Source organism: Aquila chrysaetos, chromosome Z, assembly GCF_900496995.4.
Source record: "Aquila chrysaetos chrysaetos chromosome Z, bAquChr1.4, whole genome shotgun sequence".
In the NCBI taxonomy this organism is placed as follows: Eukaryota; Metazoa; Chordata; class Aves; order Accipitriformes; family Accipitridae; genus Aquila; species Aquila chrysaetos.
Genome location: NC_044030.1, coordinates 48,529,322 through 48,548,821, shown reverse-complemented (window position 1 = coordinate 48,548,821; position 19,500 = coordinate 48,529,322). Strand labels below are relative to the sequence as shown.

Genomic DNA, 19,500 nt, shown 5'->3' with positions numbered 1-19,500 from the left:
GCCGAGGAGCGCGGGCGCGTACTCGCGGGGCGCCGAGCCGAGCGGAGCCGAGCCGTGGCCCGGCGACACCGGTGGGTTGCGAGCTGCCCCGTCCCGGGCGTGTGACGGGAGCTTCGTGCCGGCGGGGGCCGCCGCGGCTGGGTGGTAGGCACGCCTTGGACAGCTCCGTAGCTGGGCGTAAGAGGCGGGGGCTCCGCCTGCGTGGAAGCCCTTCGGGCGGAGCAGCTTCTTCCGGGTACCCCCCCCCCCCGGTGTCTTTAAGGAGTGGTTAAGGTTAAAGGTTCAGCCCGGAGACGCTGAAGCGTTGTGAGCTGTTGGGAGAGGTGCGGGGCTCTGTGGCCGTCGGCGTGCGCTCGCTCCCCTTGGCCCCTCCGCCAGCCCTCGAGTGTGGGTTTGGTGCCCGGGAGAGACGATTCCTACCCGGGTCTGGTGGTGGTGCCTGGAAGGAAGCATGCTTCGGCTGTTAGTTACCGTGTGCTGCTGGAGCTTTGTCACGCTATGCCGTTAAAAACAGGGTGATAGCAGTTCTCCCGTAGGGCTGTCGTTGGGTTTATGTTCTGTTTAAAGATGCTACGCCGAGCCCGGGTAGAGTAGTTTAGGATTTCTGCGTTGCAACACTGGTGACAAATTTGCTTTTGCAATTTGTGTTACTCATTACTCTGGGGGGGAGGAGGAGTTGGTGGTTTTTTCATCCCGGTGTTTTTTTGCCTTAAGCTGGGATTAACTTTCATATGGACAATGACGTAAATTAGAGTCCAAAGCTCAGCACGTGTGTCCAGGTGTTATTTAGATTGTTACAAAGTATTTTTTGTGAGTCAAAGGCTAATCCTCTGGAACACAAACCTTACTGATGATTTTTAGAAAAGAGTTGGGGTTTTGGGTTTTTTAATGGACTGGGTATCATCACTTCCTGAGAGCAGATCATCTGTTTGCACTCTTTGAGTAGATAGCCAATTGCCATAAACAGGTGATGCATCACTGGACTTGAGAATTACAATATTCTTAGAAGACCCTTGCACGCTAATGTATAAAACTTGCCAGTGCCAACTACTGTAGGTGTGCAGCACCACTGCAGAGCTATGGCTATCATACTGGAGATAACTTGGACTAGTCAGTATGTCTTTTTTTTTTTTTTTTTTTTAACGGAAAAAACATATAAAGCAACCATGCAAAGATCATATAACAGACCCATGAAACAGTTGAACTTGCAGTCATTGCACCAAATGCAAAAGGATATTATTACTTCAGACTCCGCCTGAATGCCTAAAACTTACTTTCACAGAAATAGTGCGGGTTTACTTCCCTGCTGATGCCCTGTAACAGTCTTCTTGTCTAGTATAGTACAGATACTTGTTTGTCTGGGAGGGGAGATGGTGTTCTCCTCAGTCCTTTCAGGTCTTAGGAGTCATAGGCCCTACCTCTTTAAATGTGACCTAGGAGGACAGAGCAGGTGAAAAACAGGGTGTTTGCGTGTGGTTAAATAGTTATTAACTGATGTGTGCTCATGGAAAGCAATGCTTGACAAATGTTAAACTGGCTTGACAAACTCTGTAGATTAGCACTGCTGCCAAGAGAAGCAGCCCCATTACTACCTGTCCTTCTGCTACACCGTACCGTTGCAGACACGGGTAACTGGATGGTAAACTGGAGGGAATTTTTTCAGCTGAAAACTAACATTCTTCCCCTCCCTCTTCCTTTGCAGAATTGTTTTTCAGCTGGAGTAGTTTTCCAGTATAGTTCACTATGGACTCTGCAAACACCCGCTCTAGAAGAAAGTTCTAGGAGAAGAGTCAGGGAAAGACAGGATTGTGTCTTCTGGCAGCTCTGACCACCAAAGGTGTTCAGCCAGCCAGAGCCTAAGGGTTGGTTTCTTGGCAGCAACAGGGATATGGGTGGGCAAATGTAACCTTTTTCAGAGTTTCAGTCTTCAGTCTTTTCTGGAGAAGATTGAGTGCTATCTAGTCTTTCTCAGTGCTAAGTCAGCTAGGATGGCTTAAACTGCCTTTACAGTAGTTTTAATGACTTCAGATTATTCTGTGGTGGAGCAGAGGAGGAGCACTTGTATGGTCTGTGCTGTTAACTCTCACAACAAGGGAGTGGTGAATTCTTACACTGCTGAGACCAGATTCATAAAAGAGTCTTTGAACATACTCTTTATTATAACCCTTAATGAAATTTTAAAAACATCTTTCTCCTCAGCATGTCACTTATTTCTTTTTTAAGTTTTTTGCTTGTTTTGCCACCGCAGCTTCTGTTTACCTAGTCTTTTTTATATCATTAATGCTTAAGCTAGTGATTGTACTTTTCTTTAGGGACTTATGGTATTAATATTGGTAGAATTAAGCCTCTCAGAGTTCTCCCCAAATGATTAAAATACTGTCTAAGGTAAAATGCATTGAAATCTGTGAAGCGGCATGTATGTTGCAGGTTTTTTGTTAGCATTAGAACAAGCAGTTGAGGTTCTGACAGTAGCTTTGCAAAAAGAAAAAAAAGGACAAAAGGACAGAAAATAAGGCTTATCTATAAATGGTATTTCTTAACACAATAGCTGCTTTCCTTGTTGCTGAATTAAGAGTTTTCACTGGCTACTATTTTTCACAGTGAAAGGGAAGAACTGAGGAGAAAACAAACTATGAAAGTATTGGTTATTGGCCTTGGAGGGTAAGTATTAGCAAATTAAATTTCCTCTACAGCTCAAGACTGGTCTTCCTTTCAGAATGAAGTGATATAATTTCTATTTTGGAATGGGTATTTTTTGAAAATAGATTACAAATACAACTTATAATTGTGTCATTTTATGGCATGTAACATTTAAGAAATTGTTCGGTCTCTGTTGGAGATCTCAGGTACCATCTCTCTAACCTCTTTCTTGGCACTGCTAGATTTACTGTCTGAAAGCTGTTGGAACCTGCCAGAAAATTTCTAGAGGTAGATAGTATTTAATGTGAATAAACTTCTGGGGGGTTTTGGTTTGTGTTTTTTTGTCTAACTATATAGAAGTGTGTGTGTGAGGTTGTACATGTGTTTATAAGATTGTTTTTTGTCTTCATGCAGTTTTTACTATGTTTTCTAACTCAGTGTAACAAATGGGGGGAAAACAACGCTGGCAGAAGAGCTTAAGAAAATGCTTCCCAACTGTGATATAATCTCTCAAGATGACTTCTTTAAGGTAACAGTATTGATGGAAGGACCTGATAGGTAAAAGTAGGCTCAAGTAGATTTTTAGTATCATTTCTTCTCTCTTCAGTTCTCCTATTGATAAACTTTTAAAATTGATGCTGCTTAAAATAATGTTAACTTAGTGAGAAATAAAATGAGCACTGGGGTAATTGAAATTTCAGTGGTCAAAACCACTGAGTATACTCAGCAAAAAAGAAGTTTACTGTCGTCTTTGATACCCTTTTAAAATAAGGAATGCGTATACGTTGGATGCAGTTTTCAAGATACTTCGTTCTAAATGAAGTTAATGATATTGTGTTAACCCTACACACATACAGACAATAGGTTCATTGTCTCCCAAATCAAAACAGAAAAACAACTTTTGCATTGACATTGGAGTTTTTTATTAAGGAGGGTGAAGGAGCTCTTATTTCTGAAGTAAAGCTCTAATGAATTTAAGAGGTATGATTTGGAGAATTTGTTGTTCTAGATTTAATAAAGTGTATTGTATTTAACAGTTGTATACAGCAGTTTAATTTTGAAGAGAAATTTAATCAATTGGGATAAAAAAGTGTTTAACTCTTATGTTTGTAACTGAAGAGTATGTATCTGTGACAGTGGTCATAAAAGCAGCCTTGAAAATATTCACTTTTTTCCCCCTTCAGCCAGAGTCTGAAGTAGAAACAGATGAACGTGGATTTAAGCTATATGATGGTCAGTAACTTTGATGCATTGCTTTAGAAAATTGCTTTTTGAAATTCTGTTGTGCTGAGCTTCAACACTTCTTCCCCTCTACCACCTGCCCCTCTTCCATTCTGAGCAAGGCAGTAAACAAATGGTTGTTTCAGAGCATTCCTTTGCTCAGTTTGTTTCAAGTCACTGAGATAAATAAGAAAACTTGCTGAACTAGTAAATAGCTCAAGTTAGTGCTTGACCTTTCCTTCTCTTTTTTTAATCTTTTCCTCTATTTCTACAGTTGCGTCTGGTGCAGTAGCAAATGGTGCTGTTCAGTTAGAAGTCTTGGTTTGCAGCACTGGCATAAGCTTAACCTCATCACTTTCCATGTAATGATGGATTTTTTATTTTTTTTTTTTCACTTTGATAATGAACTCAGGGGATATGACCACTGAGTCTCTTTCATTGTCATATTCCAGATCATTCAAAACTTGGGTCTGATCCTGACACGTTTATATCATGTCAGATCTCACATACAGACCAAGTGTTTTGAAGTTCATGGTTAATGCTGTCTCAATGTGCCAATTTAGTCTTAGAAACTTCTAGATCCAAATCCACTTTAGGCCAGTGCTTTGGTTCAGGTCTTATCTAGTTGTAAACAGTTGCTTATTAGCTAATCTCTGTTGATACTTGGTGATAACAAAATGCATTACTCGGAACATTGGCCAGAACTTTAAATTGTATCTGAAAACTGACTCTTATCAGCTATGCAGTCTTTGGCTCAAGTTCTAGACTTCACGAAACTGAAATGTGAAACTGGTGGGATAAGTTGGACATTCTGGTTCAAATATCTGGGTTTAATGCTGCTCTTACAAGCTCCTCTAAAATGTGTTTGCTCTTATGTTACCCAAAGGCTACCTTCTCTCTACCATTCAGTATTTACTCAATACGTTCTTACATACCTACAAACAAAAATAGTTGCTACACTGCCCTGTTTTGCTTTGTATGCCAGCTTCCTTTCAATCCATCCATCCCCACCCTCCAAATACCTGAACACAGTAAAAACCCAAAGCAAAAATGTTGAGCACCCGCTCCCTTCGCCTGTGTCGGTGACAATTGACAGAAGGGTGGGGGTCTTGGGGTAAGTAAGTTTTCACAAGTTTTTTGGAATAGGAGAACCGTCCATGCAGTTTCTGTTGCCAAGGGAAAGGCTGTGAAATGAGTTCACACACTTTTTAGTGCCACCAAGTTGAGAGAGACCACATCCACCAGAAATACCCCCACCCTGGGGAAAGCTTTAGTTTCAGGGTATCATCAGTTGCAAACATGGAACTAATTGTATGCGTGAGAGAGAATTTGGGGGTAATCCTGTTCCCTTTCATTTAGACTTGTATGTAGATTATTTGATTCTTACTGATTAACCTAGGGGTACTTAAGGGTTTGGTGGTTGTTTTTTTTTTTTTTCTCTGTTTTTAAGGTGTGCCTAACTTTCTATTTTCATCTAGTACTTGATGCCCTATATATGGATGAAATGGTGAAAAGTATTCGCAATTGGATGAAAAGCCCAACAAGCTCAGGTGTTGTGACACAGGAGCCACAGAATACATGTGACAATCTGAAAGATACAGAAGATGTTTATATTTTGATTGTTGAAGGCTTTCTGCTATACAATTATGAGTAAGCAGTAACATGTAACCTGGTATATTAAAAGCTGCCCTAAAAAGGAAGTGGGAACTAAATATTTTATTATCTTAGGCCACTTAATGAACTATGGAATAGAAGATATTTTTTGACCCTTCCTTACGAAGAGTGCAAAAGGAGAAGGAGGTAAGATTATTCGGTTATTGCTCACAGAGGTTCATTGTACCCTGTAAGCTGGAGTGGTTCTTTTGTACTAGCTTTTCTTCAGTGCTTGCCAAATGTAAGCTATTAAGATCATCTGTCCTCTGTGATTCCGAGGGAAGACTGTGTGGGTATTTAACCAACATTAACAAAAGCATGCAGAGATCGGGGGGAGGGTTGGTTTGAGGTTTTTTTGCATTTTGGAGCACAGGGATATTAGTGTTAAATGTTTTATAAACACTGAAAAGATAATTTGTTGTCCAGATAAATTATTACTGACTGCATATTGGAGTTAAACCATATTTAAAATGAGAAACAGTTAAAAAAAGCAGTCTTATCTTTGGTTGAATACAGCTACACAATTATTATTGTTAAAGTAACAATGTTCATGTGTGGTTTTATTGTACACTTTGTTTAGGCTGTGCATTAGTTGTACTGTATATCTGATTTAGATTATTGAGCCATTGTCTGACTTGCCTCCAAGTTTGGAGGAAAACCGTGTGCTTGGAGCAATACATGTGCATGAAGTCCAAATCTGCTGGCTGGGTGAAGAAATCATCTTCTATTCAGCTAGCTTTGGTTGATTCTACTTTCTTGGTTCTTACTAGACTCACCTTTAAAGGACTTCAGTGTCCAGGCTGGAAGTGACTAGACAAAACTGCTAGTCATTTAAAACTTGCGAAACCTGTATACCCAATAAAAAAAAAAAAAGAAAAAGTAATTTGTTTTGGTAACACTTTCAATACAGCTTAATTTATGTGTAATACTTTTTTCAATTAAAAAAAAAAACACAACCTTTTACCTTATCTTAAATGTAATTTGATTGGTAAAAATAGGTAAGCAAGAGTTCAGTATCACAGATTATATTAAAACAAAGGAGCCACCGTTGCTCCAACAGTTATGCAGCCTGCCAGTCTTTTTTTTTTTTTTTTTTTTTTTTGGATAGATGCTCTTACTAAACCAGCTGAAACTAGGGGAAAATGTAAAACTTGTATGGGAAAGCAAATATATTTTTGTGTAGCACCAGAGTCTATCAGCCAGCAGATACACCGGGGTACTTCGATGGACACGTGTGGCCTATGTACCTGAAATATAAAAATGAATTGGAAGAGAATGCAAGTAACATTGGTATGGTATCCTTAATTTTAAACTTATAAAATGTTGCAGTGTGGCACTTGTGCAGGTTTTTGGGGGTTGTGGGTTTTTTTGAATGGGATGAAGTTTTGTTCAAATGTTTTTGTGGCACTTGGACAGTAGGTTTGGACCTTTTGTTGGTTTATTTTTCAAGTCTATAGGGCTTCTGCTTTTTTAACAATGAAAATTATGAAGTTAAAAAATAGAAATGTTCTGATCACTAATTAAGTCCATTTAACAAGCTAGTTTGTGTGTGCATGTGCGCATACATACGTATAGCTAAATAGGAAGCTTCTGAAACGATAGATGATGCACTGGCAGAATTCTTCAGAATGGAACTGAAATTCTGGTTGAAGTCCTATAAGCTGAAGATACTTCCTAGGTGCTGACCGTACACACTACAGTCACCAGTCTCGCATGAGAAGTGTCAAAGCTGGGCCAGATGATGGGACGCTGACATGAGCTTGTGTCATGTTCACTCTTGTACAGCTCTTGAACTGCCCACTTCTTGAGTGGGGGCCAGAGGAAAGAGAAGTCAGGTGGCTGCTTCATCAGCACACAGCTTCTTACTGTACAGTGAGCATGGGAACCGCAGTGCCGCTCCCTGACTTGCTCAAACCCTGAAGCTGAGGAAGAACCTGAGGTCTTCCACTGCATAGGAACATTTCTGCTGAATTATTCCATTGCTCTACTGTCCTAACGTTATTACCACTACCTTTATGGAGACCTCTATACCACAAAAAAATTGTAAATTAATTCTTAATTAGAATACTTTTCCATTATGTTGTTTTTTAACATGTAAAATGAATTTGGGAAAGAAGAAAAGGGAGGTACTGTTCTTGGGTTTTATTTTTTCATCTCTTCTGATGGCACCCATAGAAATACCGAAAACTTTGCCAATTGCCATTACAGATAACTGGTATAGAATTCATGAAAACTTTTTCTTTCATCTTTCTTAGTTTATTTGGATGGCACAAAATCCCAAGAGGAGCTTTTATCCTGTGTGTATAGTGATATAATACAGGAATTAAAAAAGCTGAGGGAAGGAAGTAAGTAATGTTACTGGAAATTGAATCTGCTTATCCCATTCCAAGTTAACAAGAAGCTAATCCTTTTATATGAAAATAACTGCAAGTATTATATAGATCTATATCTCCTTATGTATTACAGTCCTTATACATGTTTGCCTATTGCTCTTAAGTCATCATAAGCTTTAAGTTCCTTGAAACTGGATGTTCTGAAATAATAGGTGAATCCACTGTTATCTAGTGATAAAATAATAATTAAAAAAGGGGGAACAGAAGGAATATGGGGCAAAACATTGATGAAAGAAGATGTGTTGGTGGCATTAGTTGCTAATACACAGTGGTGTCACATGCAAACAGCGAAGTGACACTACAGGTTAAATGTGTACTTTTTATTTTTATTTTAGATCAGCGGGTCACAGCATGATAATGTAGAAAGCCTGGGTTCCATTTGATACGAATTGAAAACCCCAAGACTGTCATACTTGGCAGGCCAACCGAGCAGATGTTATGTGTACATCCATAATACTAGTTCATACAACACAAGTGGATTTGTAGTGACTATTAACTCTGTAAGCTTCAAATATTGTTGAGTAGTATCAACAATGCATTATTATTTAGAATTCCTTTAACCAGTCATGCTTTGGCTTATCTTTAAATCTGATTGAATGTGTACATTTTAAAGAATATAAATATATTTTTGTGTGTAAAACTAAACAGTAAAGATGTAGTTCTGCTGGATTAATAAGTATATCTGAACATGAATGAATGCAATCTGAAGTGTTTGTATAGCAATGACAGTGATTACCTCTAATATTTTTATGAGCTTCTAATCACTGATAAACATGGGTAGAGGAACTAGCTATATGCTGAGGCAATAGTAAGTTTAAGATTGTATAAGCTGTTACACTTCTTATTCAGTAACTGAAGCTGTTACTGAATACATCAGAACTGAACTTACTTAGACTTGCTAAATATCTCTGTGGTGTTTGTCAAGTAATTTTTGTGTTGTGTATTGGTTGGACCAGTTGAGAATGGATATTTAAAAAAAATCCAAACCTGAAGGGAAGTCAGGTTGTTGGAAAAAGATGGAGGAATAAGCTGTCGGAGAGAATGCAGATGCATCGCTAACAAGATTAAGTACATGTATTGTGCAGAGATCGAGGATTGGGATGACACAGACTACTAGACAATAAATGCATGCTTCAGGGAGGAGGAAGGAAGAAATAATTCTTATTAATATTCATAGCTAGGGTGAAATTATAGTAATGAAAGTGTTCAGAAAGTATGCTAAATGTATGTTAAAGCTTTGCTATAGGATTTATGTACATATGTTTAAACTAGGAAACGGGTAAGTTGAACCATATTTGGTTGCTGAATAAGTAATGTATTAACTCTTACATTTTCTATACAATAACTTACATTTTTATCAGCTAGAATAAAAATCAAGCTACAGACATGAAGAGCAAAGAATGGACTGTATTACTTACTATGTGTCAGCTGAACTGATCAAACTGATGGAAATGTAATGCTTTATTGTTAACAGTATTAAGAGTCCTAAACCTGTATATAAGAAAAAGTTCTTAAACAGATTACAGCTATGTAAAGCTGTGTTTAAGACAAAGTGCTTCCAGATACTATTTTGTATTATTGTTTTGCAGTAAAAATACTTCAAGTTGCATTTGTTCAAATGCAGTGATGGACTGTCTGACTTTAAACTGTATTTTTGTTTTTATTTCCCTTTGGAAGGGGTGCAACTGTGAGAGATTAGCTCATACTTGGATGGTTGTGCTGTGTTGACCTTGGCTAGCCACCAGGTGCCCACCAAGCCACTCCATCACTCCCCCTCCTCAACTGGAAGGGGCGGGGGGGGAAATAAAATTAAAGGCTCATGGGTCAAGATAAGGACAGGGAGATCACTCAGCAGTTACTGTCACAGGCAAAACAGACTTGGCTTGGGAAAATTAATTTACTGTCAATCAAATCAGAGTAGGATAGTAAGAAATAAGAACAGATCTTCAACACCTTCACCCCACCCCTCCCTTCTTCCTGCCCACAACTTCACTCCTGATTTTCTCTACCTCCTTCCCCTGAGCGGCACAGGGGGACAGGGGATGGGGATTGTGGTCAGTTCATCACACGTCTCTGCTGCTCCTTCCTCCTCACTCTCTTCCCTTCCTCCATCTCCCCATTCCTTTCATCCACCTGCTCTGGCTTGGGGTCCTCCACAGACTGCAGGGTGGATATCTGCTCCACTGTGGACCTCCATGGGCAGGGGGGCAACCTGCCTCACCATGTGTAGGGCGTGAGAAGACTTTGTTATGGTAGCCCAGGACAGTTTGCCTCCCCCATCCGAGTACATAGAGTCCCAAGCATGCGTTACCTCTCTGTTACAGTAAGCTGGGGTAGTTCGCTTCCCCCCTGTCTGCATATACCCCTGCACAGGCGCCAACATGACAGCCAGCTGTGGATCTCAGAATTCGGACAATAGTACCTGCATTACCTCAGCAAGTACGCTCATGAGCAAGACAGGACAGTGCATATGCACAATATGTTAAACAGTGCAAGTTTTATTATCCACCCCTGCAGTGCTTTCCCTTGAGCTTCACTCCCGAGCAGGGCTCCACTGCATCAGGTCCCCATTTGATTAGCATCGGTGTCCCTGGCCTCCCACTGTGGTAATGCTATGTTTTCTATAAAGCCAAAGCTTTCACTTGTTGAGTGATGTGCCTTGTCCCTGAGGGATCTGCACCTGCTTTTCGCTTGTAACACCATGGTTTTCACCACAGGCTGCAGGGGAATGTCTGTTCCAGCGCCTGGAGCACCTCCTCCCCTTCCTTCCTCACTGACCTTGGTGTCTGCAGGGCTGTTTCTCTCACATCTTCTCACTCCTCTCTCCCAGCTGCTGTTGCAGTTTTTTCCCCTTCTTAAATACATTATCACAGAGGTGCTACCACCATCACTGATGGGCTTGGCCTTGGCCAGCAGCGAGTCCGTCTTGGAGCTGGCTGGCATTGGCTCTATCGGACATGAGGGAAGCTTCTGGCATCTTCTCACAGAAGCCACCCCTGTAAGCCCCTTGCTACCAAAACCTTGCCATGTAAGACCAATACAATGGTGAGGGGAAGAAATATTTTGTTGTTGCTTTTCCCATCCCTGCATGGAACTTGTAGGCTTATGGTGCCCCTTTGATAAACTTCTGAAGTATTTTCTTACATGGAGAAATGCGTGAGTACCTGTTGGTTCTAGAGGAACATAAGGAACATCCTTTTATGAGTTGAGAAGGGTAGGAAGAGGAAGTGAAGGGTTAAGACTTAACGGGCTCCTCTCAGGAGGAGGAAGAATTTCAGTATTGGCAGCCCCTGAGTGATTTTATTCAGCAAGTTTCGTGGCAATTCAGAGGAAAGAATGAACAATGACATCACCCAACTTTGCAGATGATACAGAGCTTCCTCAAGTAGTCCAACATTGGTCCAGTGGCAAGGAGGTCAGTTTTGTGAGATCCTTCCATGGGCAAAAGGGGTAGATGAGCCCAAGTTCAGATTTATGCATTTGTGCTGTAAATCAGAATATACATAGTACTGAACTTTTAGTTCCGCAACTTGTAGTTACAGCTCAGGCCAGAGATCTTTGACAATTCTTCTGAAACCATCACCACAGTGCGGAGCTCCATCAAAATATTAGGTAGGCATCTAAGGGTATTGCAGACAGAACAGGTGGTGCTACTTTGCGCCTGTGTAAAACTGGTAGACCCACATTTTCTGTATTAGGCAGTTTCAATTTCTACATCAAGAGGGAACCCGTAGTGGAGTTAAAAGGGCAACTAATATGATCAAGGGAATGGAGCAGCCATTTTTTGAGGAGAGACTAAAAATGCTGGGACCCTTCACTCTGGAGAGGAGAAGACTGAGGGGAAAAATTTCAAGGTTTATAAAATCTTGAAAGCTGCGAGTCAAGTGAATGCAGAAATTGTATTCACCAAATTGTACAAATACTAGTTTAGGGGGCACTCCTTCACTTGAAACAGATTGACCAATTATATTAAGCTGGTATTTCACATAGCAGGCAGCGAGCTTCTAAGATTTAATGGCATTGGAGGCAGACAGTACCAGCAAGTTCAAAAGGGATTGGGAAGATGAATTAACACCACGACCATAATTAGTAAAAGAAGTAGGCAGAGCTATACCATGGATGGACTGTAGAAATTGGCCAGGCTCACCTGTGGTGCCTAAATTGTGTGTCCTCTTGCCAGTTGCCACAGCAACTCACCTTAGTGGGAAAAGACAATGAACTCTTCTGTGTCTCTTTGGGAGATGAAATATTTCAGGTGCCATTACAAAAGCTTACAGAACATGCCTGCAATGTTGGAATGTTGGCAGAATGCTTTTGCTTTGAAGGTGGTACAGCCCCTGACAGGAAAAATCTAGTTTGCCCCTGGCAGGTGCCTTTTGACTCCCAGGGCTGTGCTAGCTGTAAAGTAGTTGGGAAGAGCTGCAGGACAGGAGCCTGTGGTTCTTTTGTGAAAAAAGGAAGTTCTTTTGGAAGTGGCATCACCCTCTGCTGGTTGCAATTTCAGGCTGTCATAGCTGAAAGAAAGCTTTGCTAAGTGTCTTGCATATGTTTAGAAACACGATGCCAATAGAAGTGGTGGTGTTCTATAGAAGCCTAATGGCTTATGTATAAGCACAGAAATGCAAGTACAGTGAAAGTGATTTCTTCATGATATCAAAATAAGGGAAAAAACACAACAGTGTAGTAGTCATAAACACCAATGTAGTAGAACAAACTTTTCATCTCGCAGAGCTATTGCTCCCGCTCTAACCTTCAAAGTTAAGTCTAAAAGCTGAATTTCTGTTTACACTTTGTATCATTGATTTAGATGTTGGTTTTGTCACATACACGGTGTTTCCAACTTTACGAAACCGCTTAATGTGCCCTTGGGAACAATGACTCTTGTCTATGCAACTGGGGATGGTATCTGTACTTTCTCTGGCACTGCCACTGAACACCTTTGTAGTCAAAACTGTCCCGTCAGTTAATGTAGTTGCAAGAGAGCAAGAGCAGTGCAAGAGTAAAGAAAACTGGAAAACATTGAGTAAAGTGAGAGTGTTTGTTAGGAGGCTGATGCTCCTATTTGCACAGAGAGGAGGTTAGTGTGCCAAAAAACTTCTCTTCTGTTCCTCAGCTTTCGTTACTTGGTTTACTAAAAGACTACCAATTCCTGCATGTCTTTAGACAGAGAGTGTTGTAGGGTAGTACTCTTCAGGTCCTCAAACTGAGGAGGGGATAGGCCCATACAAAGGAGGGCCTCTGGTATGAGCTGCCTTTTCTCAAAGGAAGTTGGAAAGGTGCATGGTGACTTGCTGCAGGACACATAGACAGTGTCAGTACCTGGCAAACAAGTTTTGTCAGGTGGAGAAGGATGTGCTCAATTGTCTGAATTGTTGACAGTGTGAAAGTGCGTTACTGTATTAGCATTTAGTGACTCATGCATTGCTGGACACTGCTTAACTTGCCTCCTTGCTTTTCGCTCCCCACAGTTGGTAGCCGTGCTTGTTTTCAGGAAGCATACTCCAGCTTTGGTCCGGCGCAGAGGGACTTGCAGGGCTCCCTTTGCGGCTCCGGCCTCTCGTCAGCGCAGCGACCTCCGTGCTTGTGGCTGGCCATGGGATGGGGCTGGATGCCTAACTTACCACAACCTGGAGCAGCCGACCAGACTGAGGCTTGTGGCCCGCTGAGCGAGAGCCGGGCTTTAAGTGCTGAACTTGTACTTCATTAACTTCTGCGTGACGACTCCAGAGGGGCCAGGCAGGCACGCATCCTCCTCAGGCCTGCTCCAGAGGCGTTTCAGCATCATTGCTGCCACGTGGCGAGCCCACCGTGCCATTTTGTACAGGCTAGGACTAGCACTTTTCCACAGTGAGTTTCCTCTCCCTCCTTGCAGCAGCTAATGCCTGGATATCGAGTACTCTGCCAGGGCACTGATCTAAAACACCGCCCGCGGGGCTGCCTCTGCCTCTCGCCTAGGGGCTCCACCGTTAACCTGGTCACCTCGACGCCCGCGCAGAAATCACCCGAGACTTGGCGACCGCCGCAGCCGCCCGCCCACCCGCCAGTTACGTTACGTGACGTTACCTCACCTCACCTCACCTCACCTCACCTCACCTCACCTCACCTCACCTCACCTCACCTCACCGCCCCCCCGGCCCCGGCCCGCCCACCGCCGGCAGGAGCGCGTCTGCGCCTGCGCATCCCGCCGCCCATCTTCTCGCGATATTTCCTGCCTGCCTGCCTGCTTGCCTGCCTGGGCGGGCTTGGCGCGCCTCGGTCTGCCTCCCTCCGCCCCGCGCCGGAAGTGTGCGGAGGAGCGTGCGCGCCGGGCGCGACCGTTGGCGGCGGCCGTTGCGAGGATGTCGGCCACGTGCGCCGTGTCCCGTAAAGCGCAGCCGCCGCCGCTGCCGCCGCGTCCTCCGAGCGAGAGGGATCCGCCGGCCAAGGCGATGCGTAGGGGGCTGCGGCGGGGCCACGAGGAGGAGCGGGAGCAGATGCCGTGGCCGGGAGAGAGCGCGGTCGGCGGGTCCGGCGAGCCCGAGGTGGAGCAGGCGGCCTCGCTGAGCGACGAGCGGCGCAGGCGACAGCCGCAAGAGCCGAGGGCGCTGGCGGCCGCGGCAGCCGGGGAGGAGGAGGCGGAGGCGGAGGAGGAGCGGCTGGAGCGGGAGCATTTCCGGAGGATCATCAACGCCTTCCGATATTACGGGTAACCGAGACCTGCCGCCCCGGGCGTGGGGCCCGGCGAGCGTCCCCTCCCTCCCTCCTCGCACCCGCCTGCCTCCGCAGGTGTCAGGAGCTCGCCGGCCCCGCGGGCGGCCCGCCGGGCTCCCGGAGCTCTTTCCTCTTCCGTGCATGTCGTGTGGCCGCCACCCTCGGTCTGTACGCCCCGGGGAGCGCCGTGCCTGTGGCAGGGCGACAGAAACTCGAGTCGGGAAGGGACCTCCGCTCCCCTTTCTTTTCTGAATGCGCCCAAAGTCGCCTCGGTGTGTTTGTCCACTTGTGGCTTCCCCCCCCCCTTTATGTTTCCTAGCCATCTCAAAGTACGACGCACCTGAAGAGGGTGCGAAAGGTCTCTTTTTATAAGATAAAATGCTTTGAGACTCTGTAGAGTACTCAAAACAATAGTAGTTCCTGCTGGTAAAGAAGTGCAAACGATGTTTCTATTGTTGGGGAAATTTTTGAAAGACGTGTTAATTTTCACGAGAGATAAGACCTGTTGGTAGGGCTAATGGATACCATTTTTTATAACTTTAGTTTTCTAGACATTTGTGGAGTCAGTAAAGGCCTCGATGGCCTTATAGGAATGAGATTAAGGCGGGGGGACGGGGACCCGACTTTATATCCGAATCCATTGAATGGAAGCAGAAACAAAAGTTACTCAAATAGCGAGGTGGAGGGGACTGGCTGAAAAAGTCCAGTCCTCTCCAGTATTTTGGTAAACTCTTCTGTTACTCTAGGCTTGCGAAGCAGATTTGGGTTAGAGCTATACTACATATTTCTATACTTCAGTTGTCAAACCCCAATCATGTAAATCATTATTATGTGCTGGGCAATTTTTGTCAATGTAAAACAAGGATAATTTTTACATGACAGTGGGGTTCTTGGAAGGAGTGGGTCATACTTAGAGTATTTCTTCTGTTTACTCTTTTTATGTCTTGGGTTTTTTCTTGTTGTTGTTTTCCAGGACTAATATTTGAGTGGGAGGTTAGTCTAGATGACACTTCAATGTCTCTTCCAAATGGAATTCTCTAATTCAATTTGGCTGCACCAAAGACTTTATGTTAGTTATTACTATTAGCACAACAACCAACTGTAATTTACTTACATCAGTGATTTAGTTGTGTTGTTCCAAAAGTGGGGTCATTTACCTGGTGTGCGAAATGCCAAAATACACACAGAGCAGATGTATTTTATTCCAGTTCGTATTTGAGCAAAGATGGGGGCTAGGTGGTAAACCACAAAGGTAGCACACCTCCTGTATCCTCAGGCCTTAGAAGGTGGGAACATCCTTCTCAACCTCATGCTCAGCTGTGACTCTGGGTTGCTTTTGAATACTTCAGTTTAAGTAAACATGTAACAAAAGGATATGACTCAAATTTCCAGTACAGAAATAGAATTTAATTACCTCTGCCTCAAAGAAATAGCTCAGAATTTAAGTGAAATTACATATCTTGCTAGTCAAAAATAATTTAATTGGAAATGTCTGTAAGAATAAGGCAATAGCATGCTTTCAGATGAGTCCAGATTAAAGTTCTTGTCTTCTGGAGATACATGGACTTAACTTCATTCTTTGTGTGTAGTTCTTCTGATTTCAGTGAATTATTCATTCTGCTAGAAGGCTGCAATTCAACGTGAAAGTTGAATCCTCCAGGATTCAAAGAGGATTAGTTCAAAGAGTTTTTCTGACAAAACTTTCTAGACGACGATACTAAGCTAAGCTGATGTGCGTTATATAGAGGATGAGTTTATTTTTCTTACTGTTCCTTCTCTGTTTTTTGTTCTTAAATGTCACTTTAAACCAGTGTAGCTATTGCAATGAACATGCCCTTCTTAGTAGCATATATGTAATTTTAGAGATATTAACTGGTCAAATTTCCAGAATGAGGTTGCAGCTAAAATTGCAGCAGTTGCACCTTACTGTCTGATGGCTAGTTTTCAACTCTGTGCTGCTGTATGCTGACACAGAGTTTGAGAAACTGCAGTATGACTTGACCTGATAAAGTCATTTGCTCCTGCCAAAAGGGGCAGTATCCCTTGTCCTGGCTTTGTGACCTCTCTCTCTAGAGTCCTGTCGTGGTTTCAGCCCAGCCGGTAACAAAGCACCACGCAGCTGCTCACTTACTGCCCCCCCTTCCCTGCCCTGGCCATGGTGGGATGAGGAGAAAATATAAAGGCAGGCTCGTGAGTCGAGATAAGGACAGGGAGGGATCACTCACCACTTATGGTCATGGGCAAAAGACATGCTCAACTTGGGGAAGAAACAAAATCAATTTAATTTGCTAGAAATCAAATCAAAACAAGGATATTAGGAAGTAGAACCAAACCTTGGAACACCTTCCCCCCCACCCCTCCCTCCTTCCTGGCTCAACTCCACTCCTTGTTCTCTCTACAGGGGGACGGGGAATGGGGGCTGGGGTCAGTTCATCACACCTTGTCTCTGCTGCTCCTTCCTCCTCAGGGGGAGGACTCCTCACCCTTCCCCTGCTCCACCGTGGGGTCCCTCCCACGGGACACAGTTCTCCACGAACTGTTCCAGTGTGAGTCCTTCCCACGGGCTGCAGTTCCTCCCAAACTTCCCCGGCGTGGGTCCTTTCCCTGGGCTGATCTTCAGCCACGCACCGCTCCAGCGCAGGCTTTCCCATAGAGTCACGGCCATCTTCGGGGGCCTCCGCTCCCCTCCATGGGCTGGGGGGGGACAGCCTGGCATCTCACCACGGGCTGCAGGGGCATCCCCTCCTCCGGCGCTCCTCCTCCCCTCCTTCTGCACTGACCTCGGTGTCTGCAGAGGGGTTCCTCTCACATTCCGATCCCCTACCCACTGCAGGTTCCCCTTCTCAAATCTGTTCTCCCAGAGGTGTTACCACCGTCACTGATGGGCTCGGCCTGGGCCAGAGGTGGGTCCAACTTGGAGCCGGGGAAGCTTCTAGCAGCTTCTCACAGGAGCCACCCCTGCAGCCACTCCGCGGCTACCAAAAAACCCGTGTCACACAAACCCATAACAAGTCCCTATGACTGTGCTCAGCCAACCTGACTTGTTAAACTGACAGAAATCAAATCCAGCAAAATCTATACAGGTCTCTTCAGGGTTAGCAACTTAAACGAGCTTTGTGCCAGGCCTGGTGAGTGCTAGAACAAGGTGGAGAGCAGAACTGTTCTGGGTAAGGAGAAGGAAGAAGAAAAAAAAACCCCAGACCTCTTTCTTGTGGCAGTAGATTCACCTTTTTTATGGAACTTCTATTTTGGGGAAGTGGAAGAGTTATTTTTAGCCTGGATCAGTTACTTGATCAAATTCACAGTACTCACACTTGAGGGGAATATGCTGAAAAAAAAAAAAAAAAACCAAAACGTAGCTTAGTGTCTTAGTGTGGCTGCCAGAACTCCAGTATGGTCCAGCTATGACTTCTATGGTTCTTTTAGAAGCAGTTGATTCTGAGGATCCCTGTTCACACTCCATGTCTCATTATTTCTCTAGCTAAAGTTTACCATAGCATTCAGGTATTCATTCAATTTAAATTGCATTTGTGAAACAATCTGGCTGGTTTTGATGAGTTTGGGGGCTGGTTGTTCATTAAATTTTGTAGATCCATGTATTAAGATAGCCATCACCTGTGCTGGAAATGAGTGGCTGATGATGAAACTGCAAGAAGAAAACAATGGTCCTCTTAAACTGCAGCATGTTGAGCAGTAATGTAGAACTAAAGCTTAAAACAAACATTTGCCTAAAAAAATATTGAAAACTTGTTCTCTAGTAAGGAATTGCAAAGTCTGATCACTTTCTGTGTCTAAAGAAATGAGTAATTGTGATTAGAGTAGCTTAGAGTGAATTACTTATATTTAGTGTGTGTACTGCTTCTTAATATCTAAAGCCTTTAAACTTTTTGCTTTTTAGAACAAATATGCACGAACGAGTGAACAGAACAGAGAGGCAGTTTAAATCTCTCCCACCTAACCAACAGAATCTTCTTCCTCAATTCCTTCCTCACCTTGACAAGATTCGGAAGTGCATTGATCATAATCAAGAGATACTACAGACCATTGTGAATGACTGCGTTCATATGTTTGAAAATAAAGAATATGGAGAAGATGTATGTTAAAATGGAATTTTTCATACTCCAAAATTAAATTCTGTACGCTTTGAGATTTTCTACATTTGTTTTTCGCACCTTTAGGCTTCCAGCTGTCTTTCTTTTTGCCTTCTTTATTTTCCCCTTTCTTATTTCCTGTTTGCTTACATTTTCTCACTCTTGTCTTTCACATCTTGTAGAGCTGATGTTTAATAAAACTATTTGTTGTTAGTCCTTGTAGTTATACTTATGAAAACTAATTGTGAATCTGGCAAATGACAGTAATCACTTATTGTAAACAAGCAGTTTTTCACTCCAGAGTTCTAGTTCTACCCTGGTTACATTTTAACCTTACTTTTTCAGTTAACTATGTAGAGCATAAATGGTATTGTCTGTCTTACTGTAGGTTACTACATGTTAAGCATTCTAAATCAGTTACAATTTTAGATAGGCCAAGAATTCTTAATGTTTTAATCTGTAAAAACTTTTTCACTACTTACCTGCTCTTTCAGTGTGGCATATCTATAAAAAAAAATTGCGCTCAGACTTAAAAGACTGGCAGAGATGGAAACTGAAGTCCTTTTTTGGTATCTGCAAGCAAGGTAACGGTAATGGGCAGCTCTAATGTGAGCTTCTCAGTGTTGCCTTATCAGTACCTAAAGGGATCCTCTTCTCAGGATAAGCAGGTCAGCCTCTGCTCTAGCTAAGCCCTGGTCCTTTCCTGAATAAGGATTACCAATTGTGCTCTGCTATGCCATGCTGTGTATTGTTTTTTTGATCTGGAACCTTGGTCTCTTGGGTGCCAAACTGAGATCAATAAATATCAATTT

General features: G+C 43.1%; 2 protein-coding genes across 9 annotated transcripts in view; both read left to right on the top strand.

The window, feature by feature from the left end:
• Nucleotides 1-25: 25 nt before the first annotated feature.
• On the top strand, nt 26-18,694 carry NMRK1 (nicotinamide riboside kinase 1). Of its 7 annotated transcripts, XM_030004079.2 has the most exons (9): nt 26-71; nt 2,602-2,661; nt 3,079-3,169; nt 3,825-3,873; nt 5,340-5,511; nt 5,590-5,661; nt 6,698-6,804; nt 7,770-7,855; nt 8,243-9,553. In XM_030004079.2, exons 2-9 carry the CDS (start codon nt 2,633-2,635, stop codon nt 8,288-8,290), a joined length of 654 nt encoding a protein of 217 aa, XP_029859939.1. In that variant the 5' UTR covers nt 26-71; nt 2,602-2,632; the 3' UTR covers nt 8,291-9,553. The 7 variants fall into 7 exon arrangements, with proteins under 7 accessions (XP_029859939.1, XP_029859934.1, XP_029859936.1 ...); XM_030004074.2 differs by lacking the exons at nt 26-71; nt 8,243-9,553 and adding an exon at nt 18,496-18,694 and having other exon boundaries at nt 2,603-2,661; nt 7,770-7,859; XM_030004076.2 differs by lacking the exon at nt 26-71 and having other exon boundaries at nt 2,603-2,661; nt 7,770-7,859.
• CARNMT1 (carnosine N-methyltransferase 1) overlaps nt 14,115-19,500 on the top strand; it is a 25,501-nt gene continuing 20,115 nt past the window's right edge. The window contains exons 1-2 of one of the 2 annotated variants that reach the window (XM_030004073.2): nt 14,115-14,592; nt 18,496-18,691. In XM_030004073.2, the coding sequence (XP_029859933.1) occupies nt 14,246-14,592; nt 18,496-18,691 (543 nt within the window). In that variant the 5' untranslated portion in view covers nt 14,115-14,245. Of the gene's footprint in view, nt 14,593-14,617; nt 14,870-18,495; nt 18,692-19,500 lie in introns of those variants that run through there. The other variant, XM_041120985.1, reaches the window with a different exon arrangement.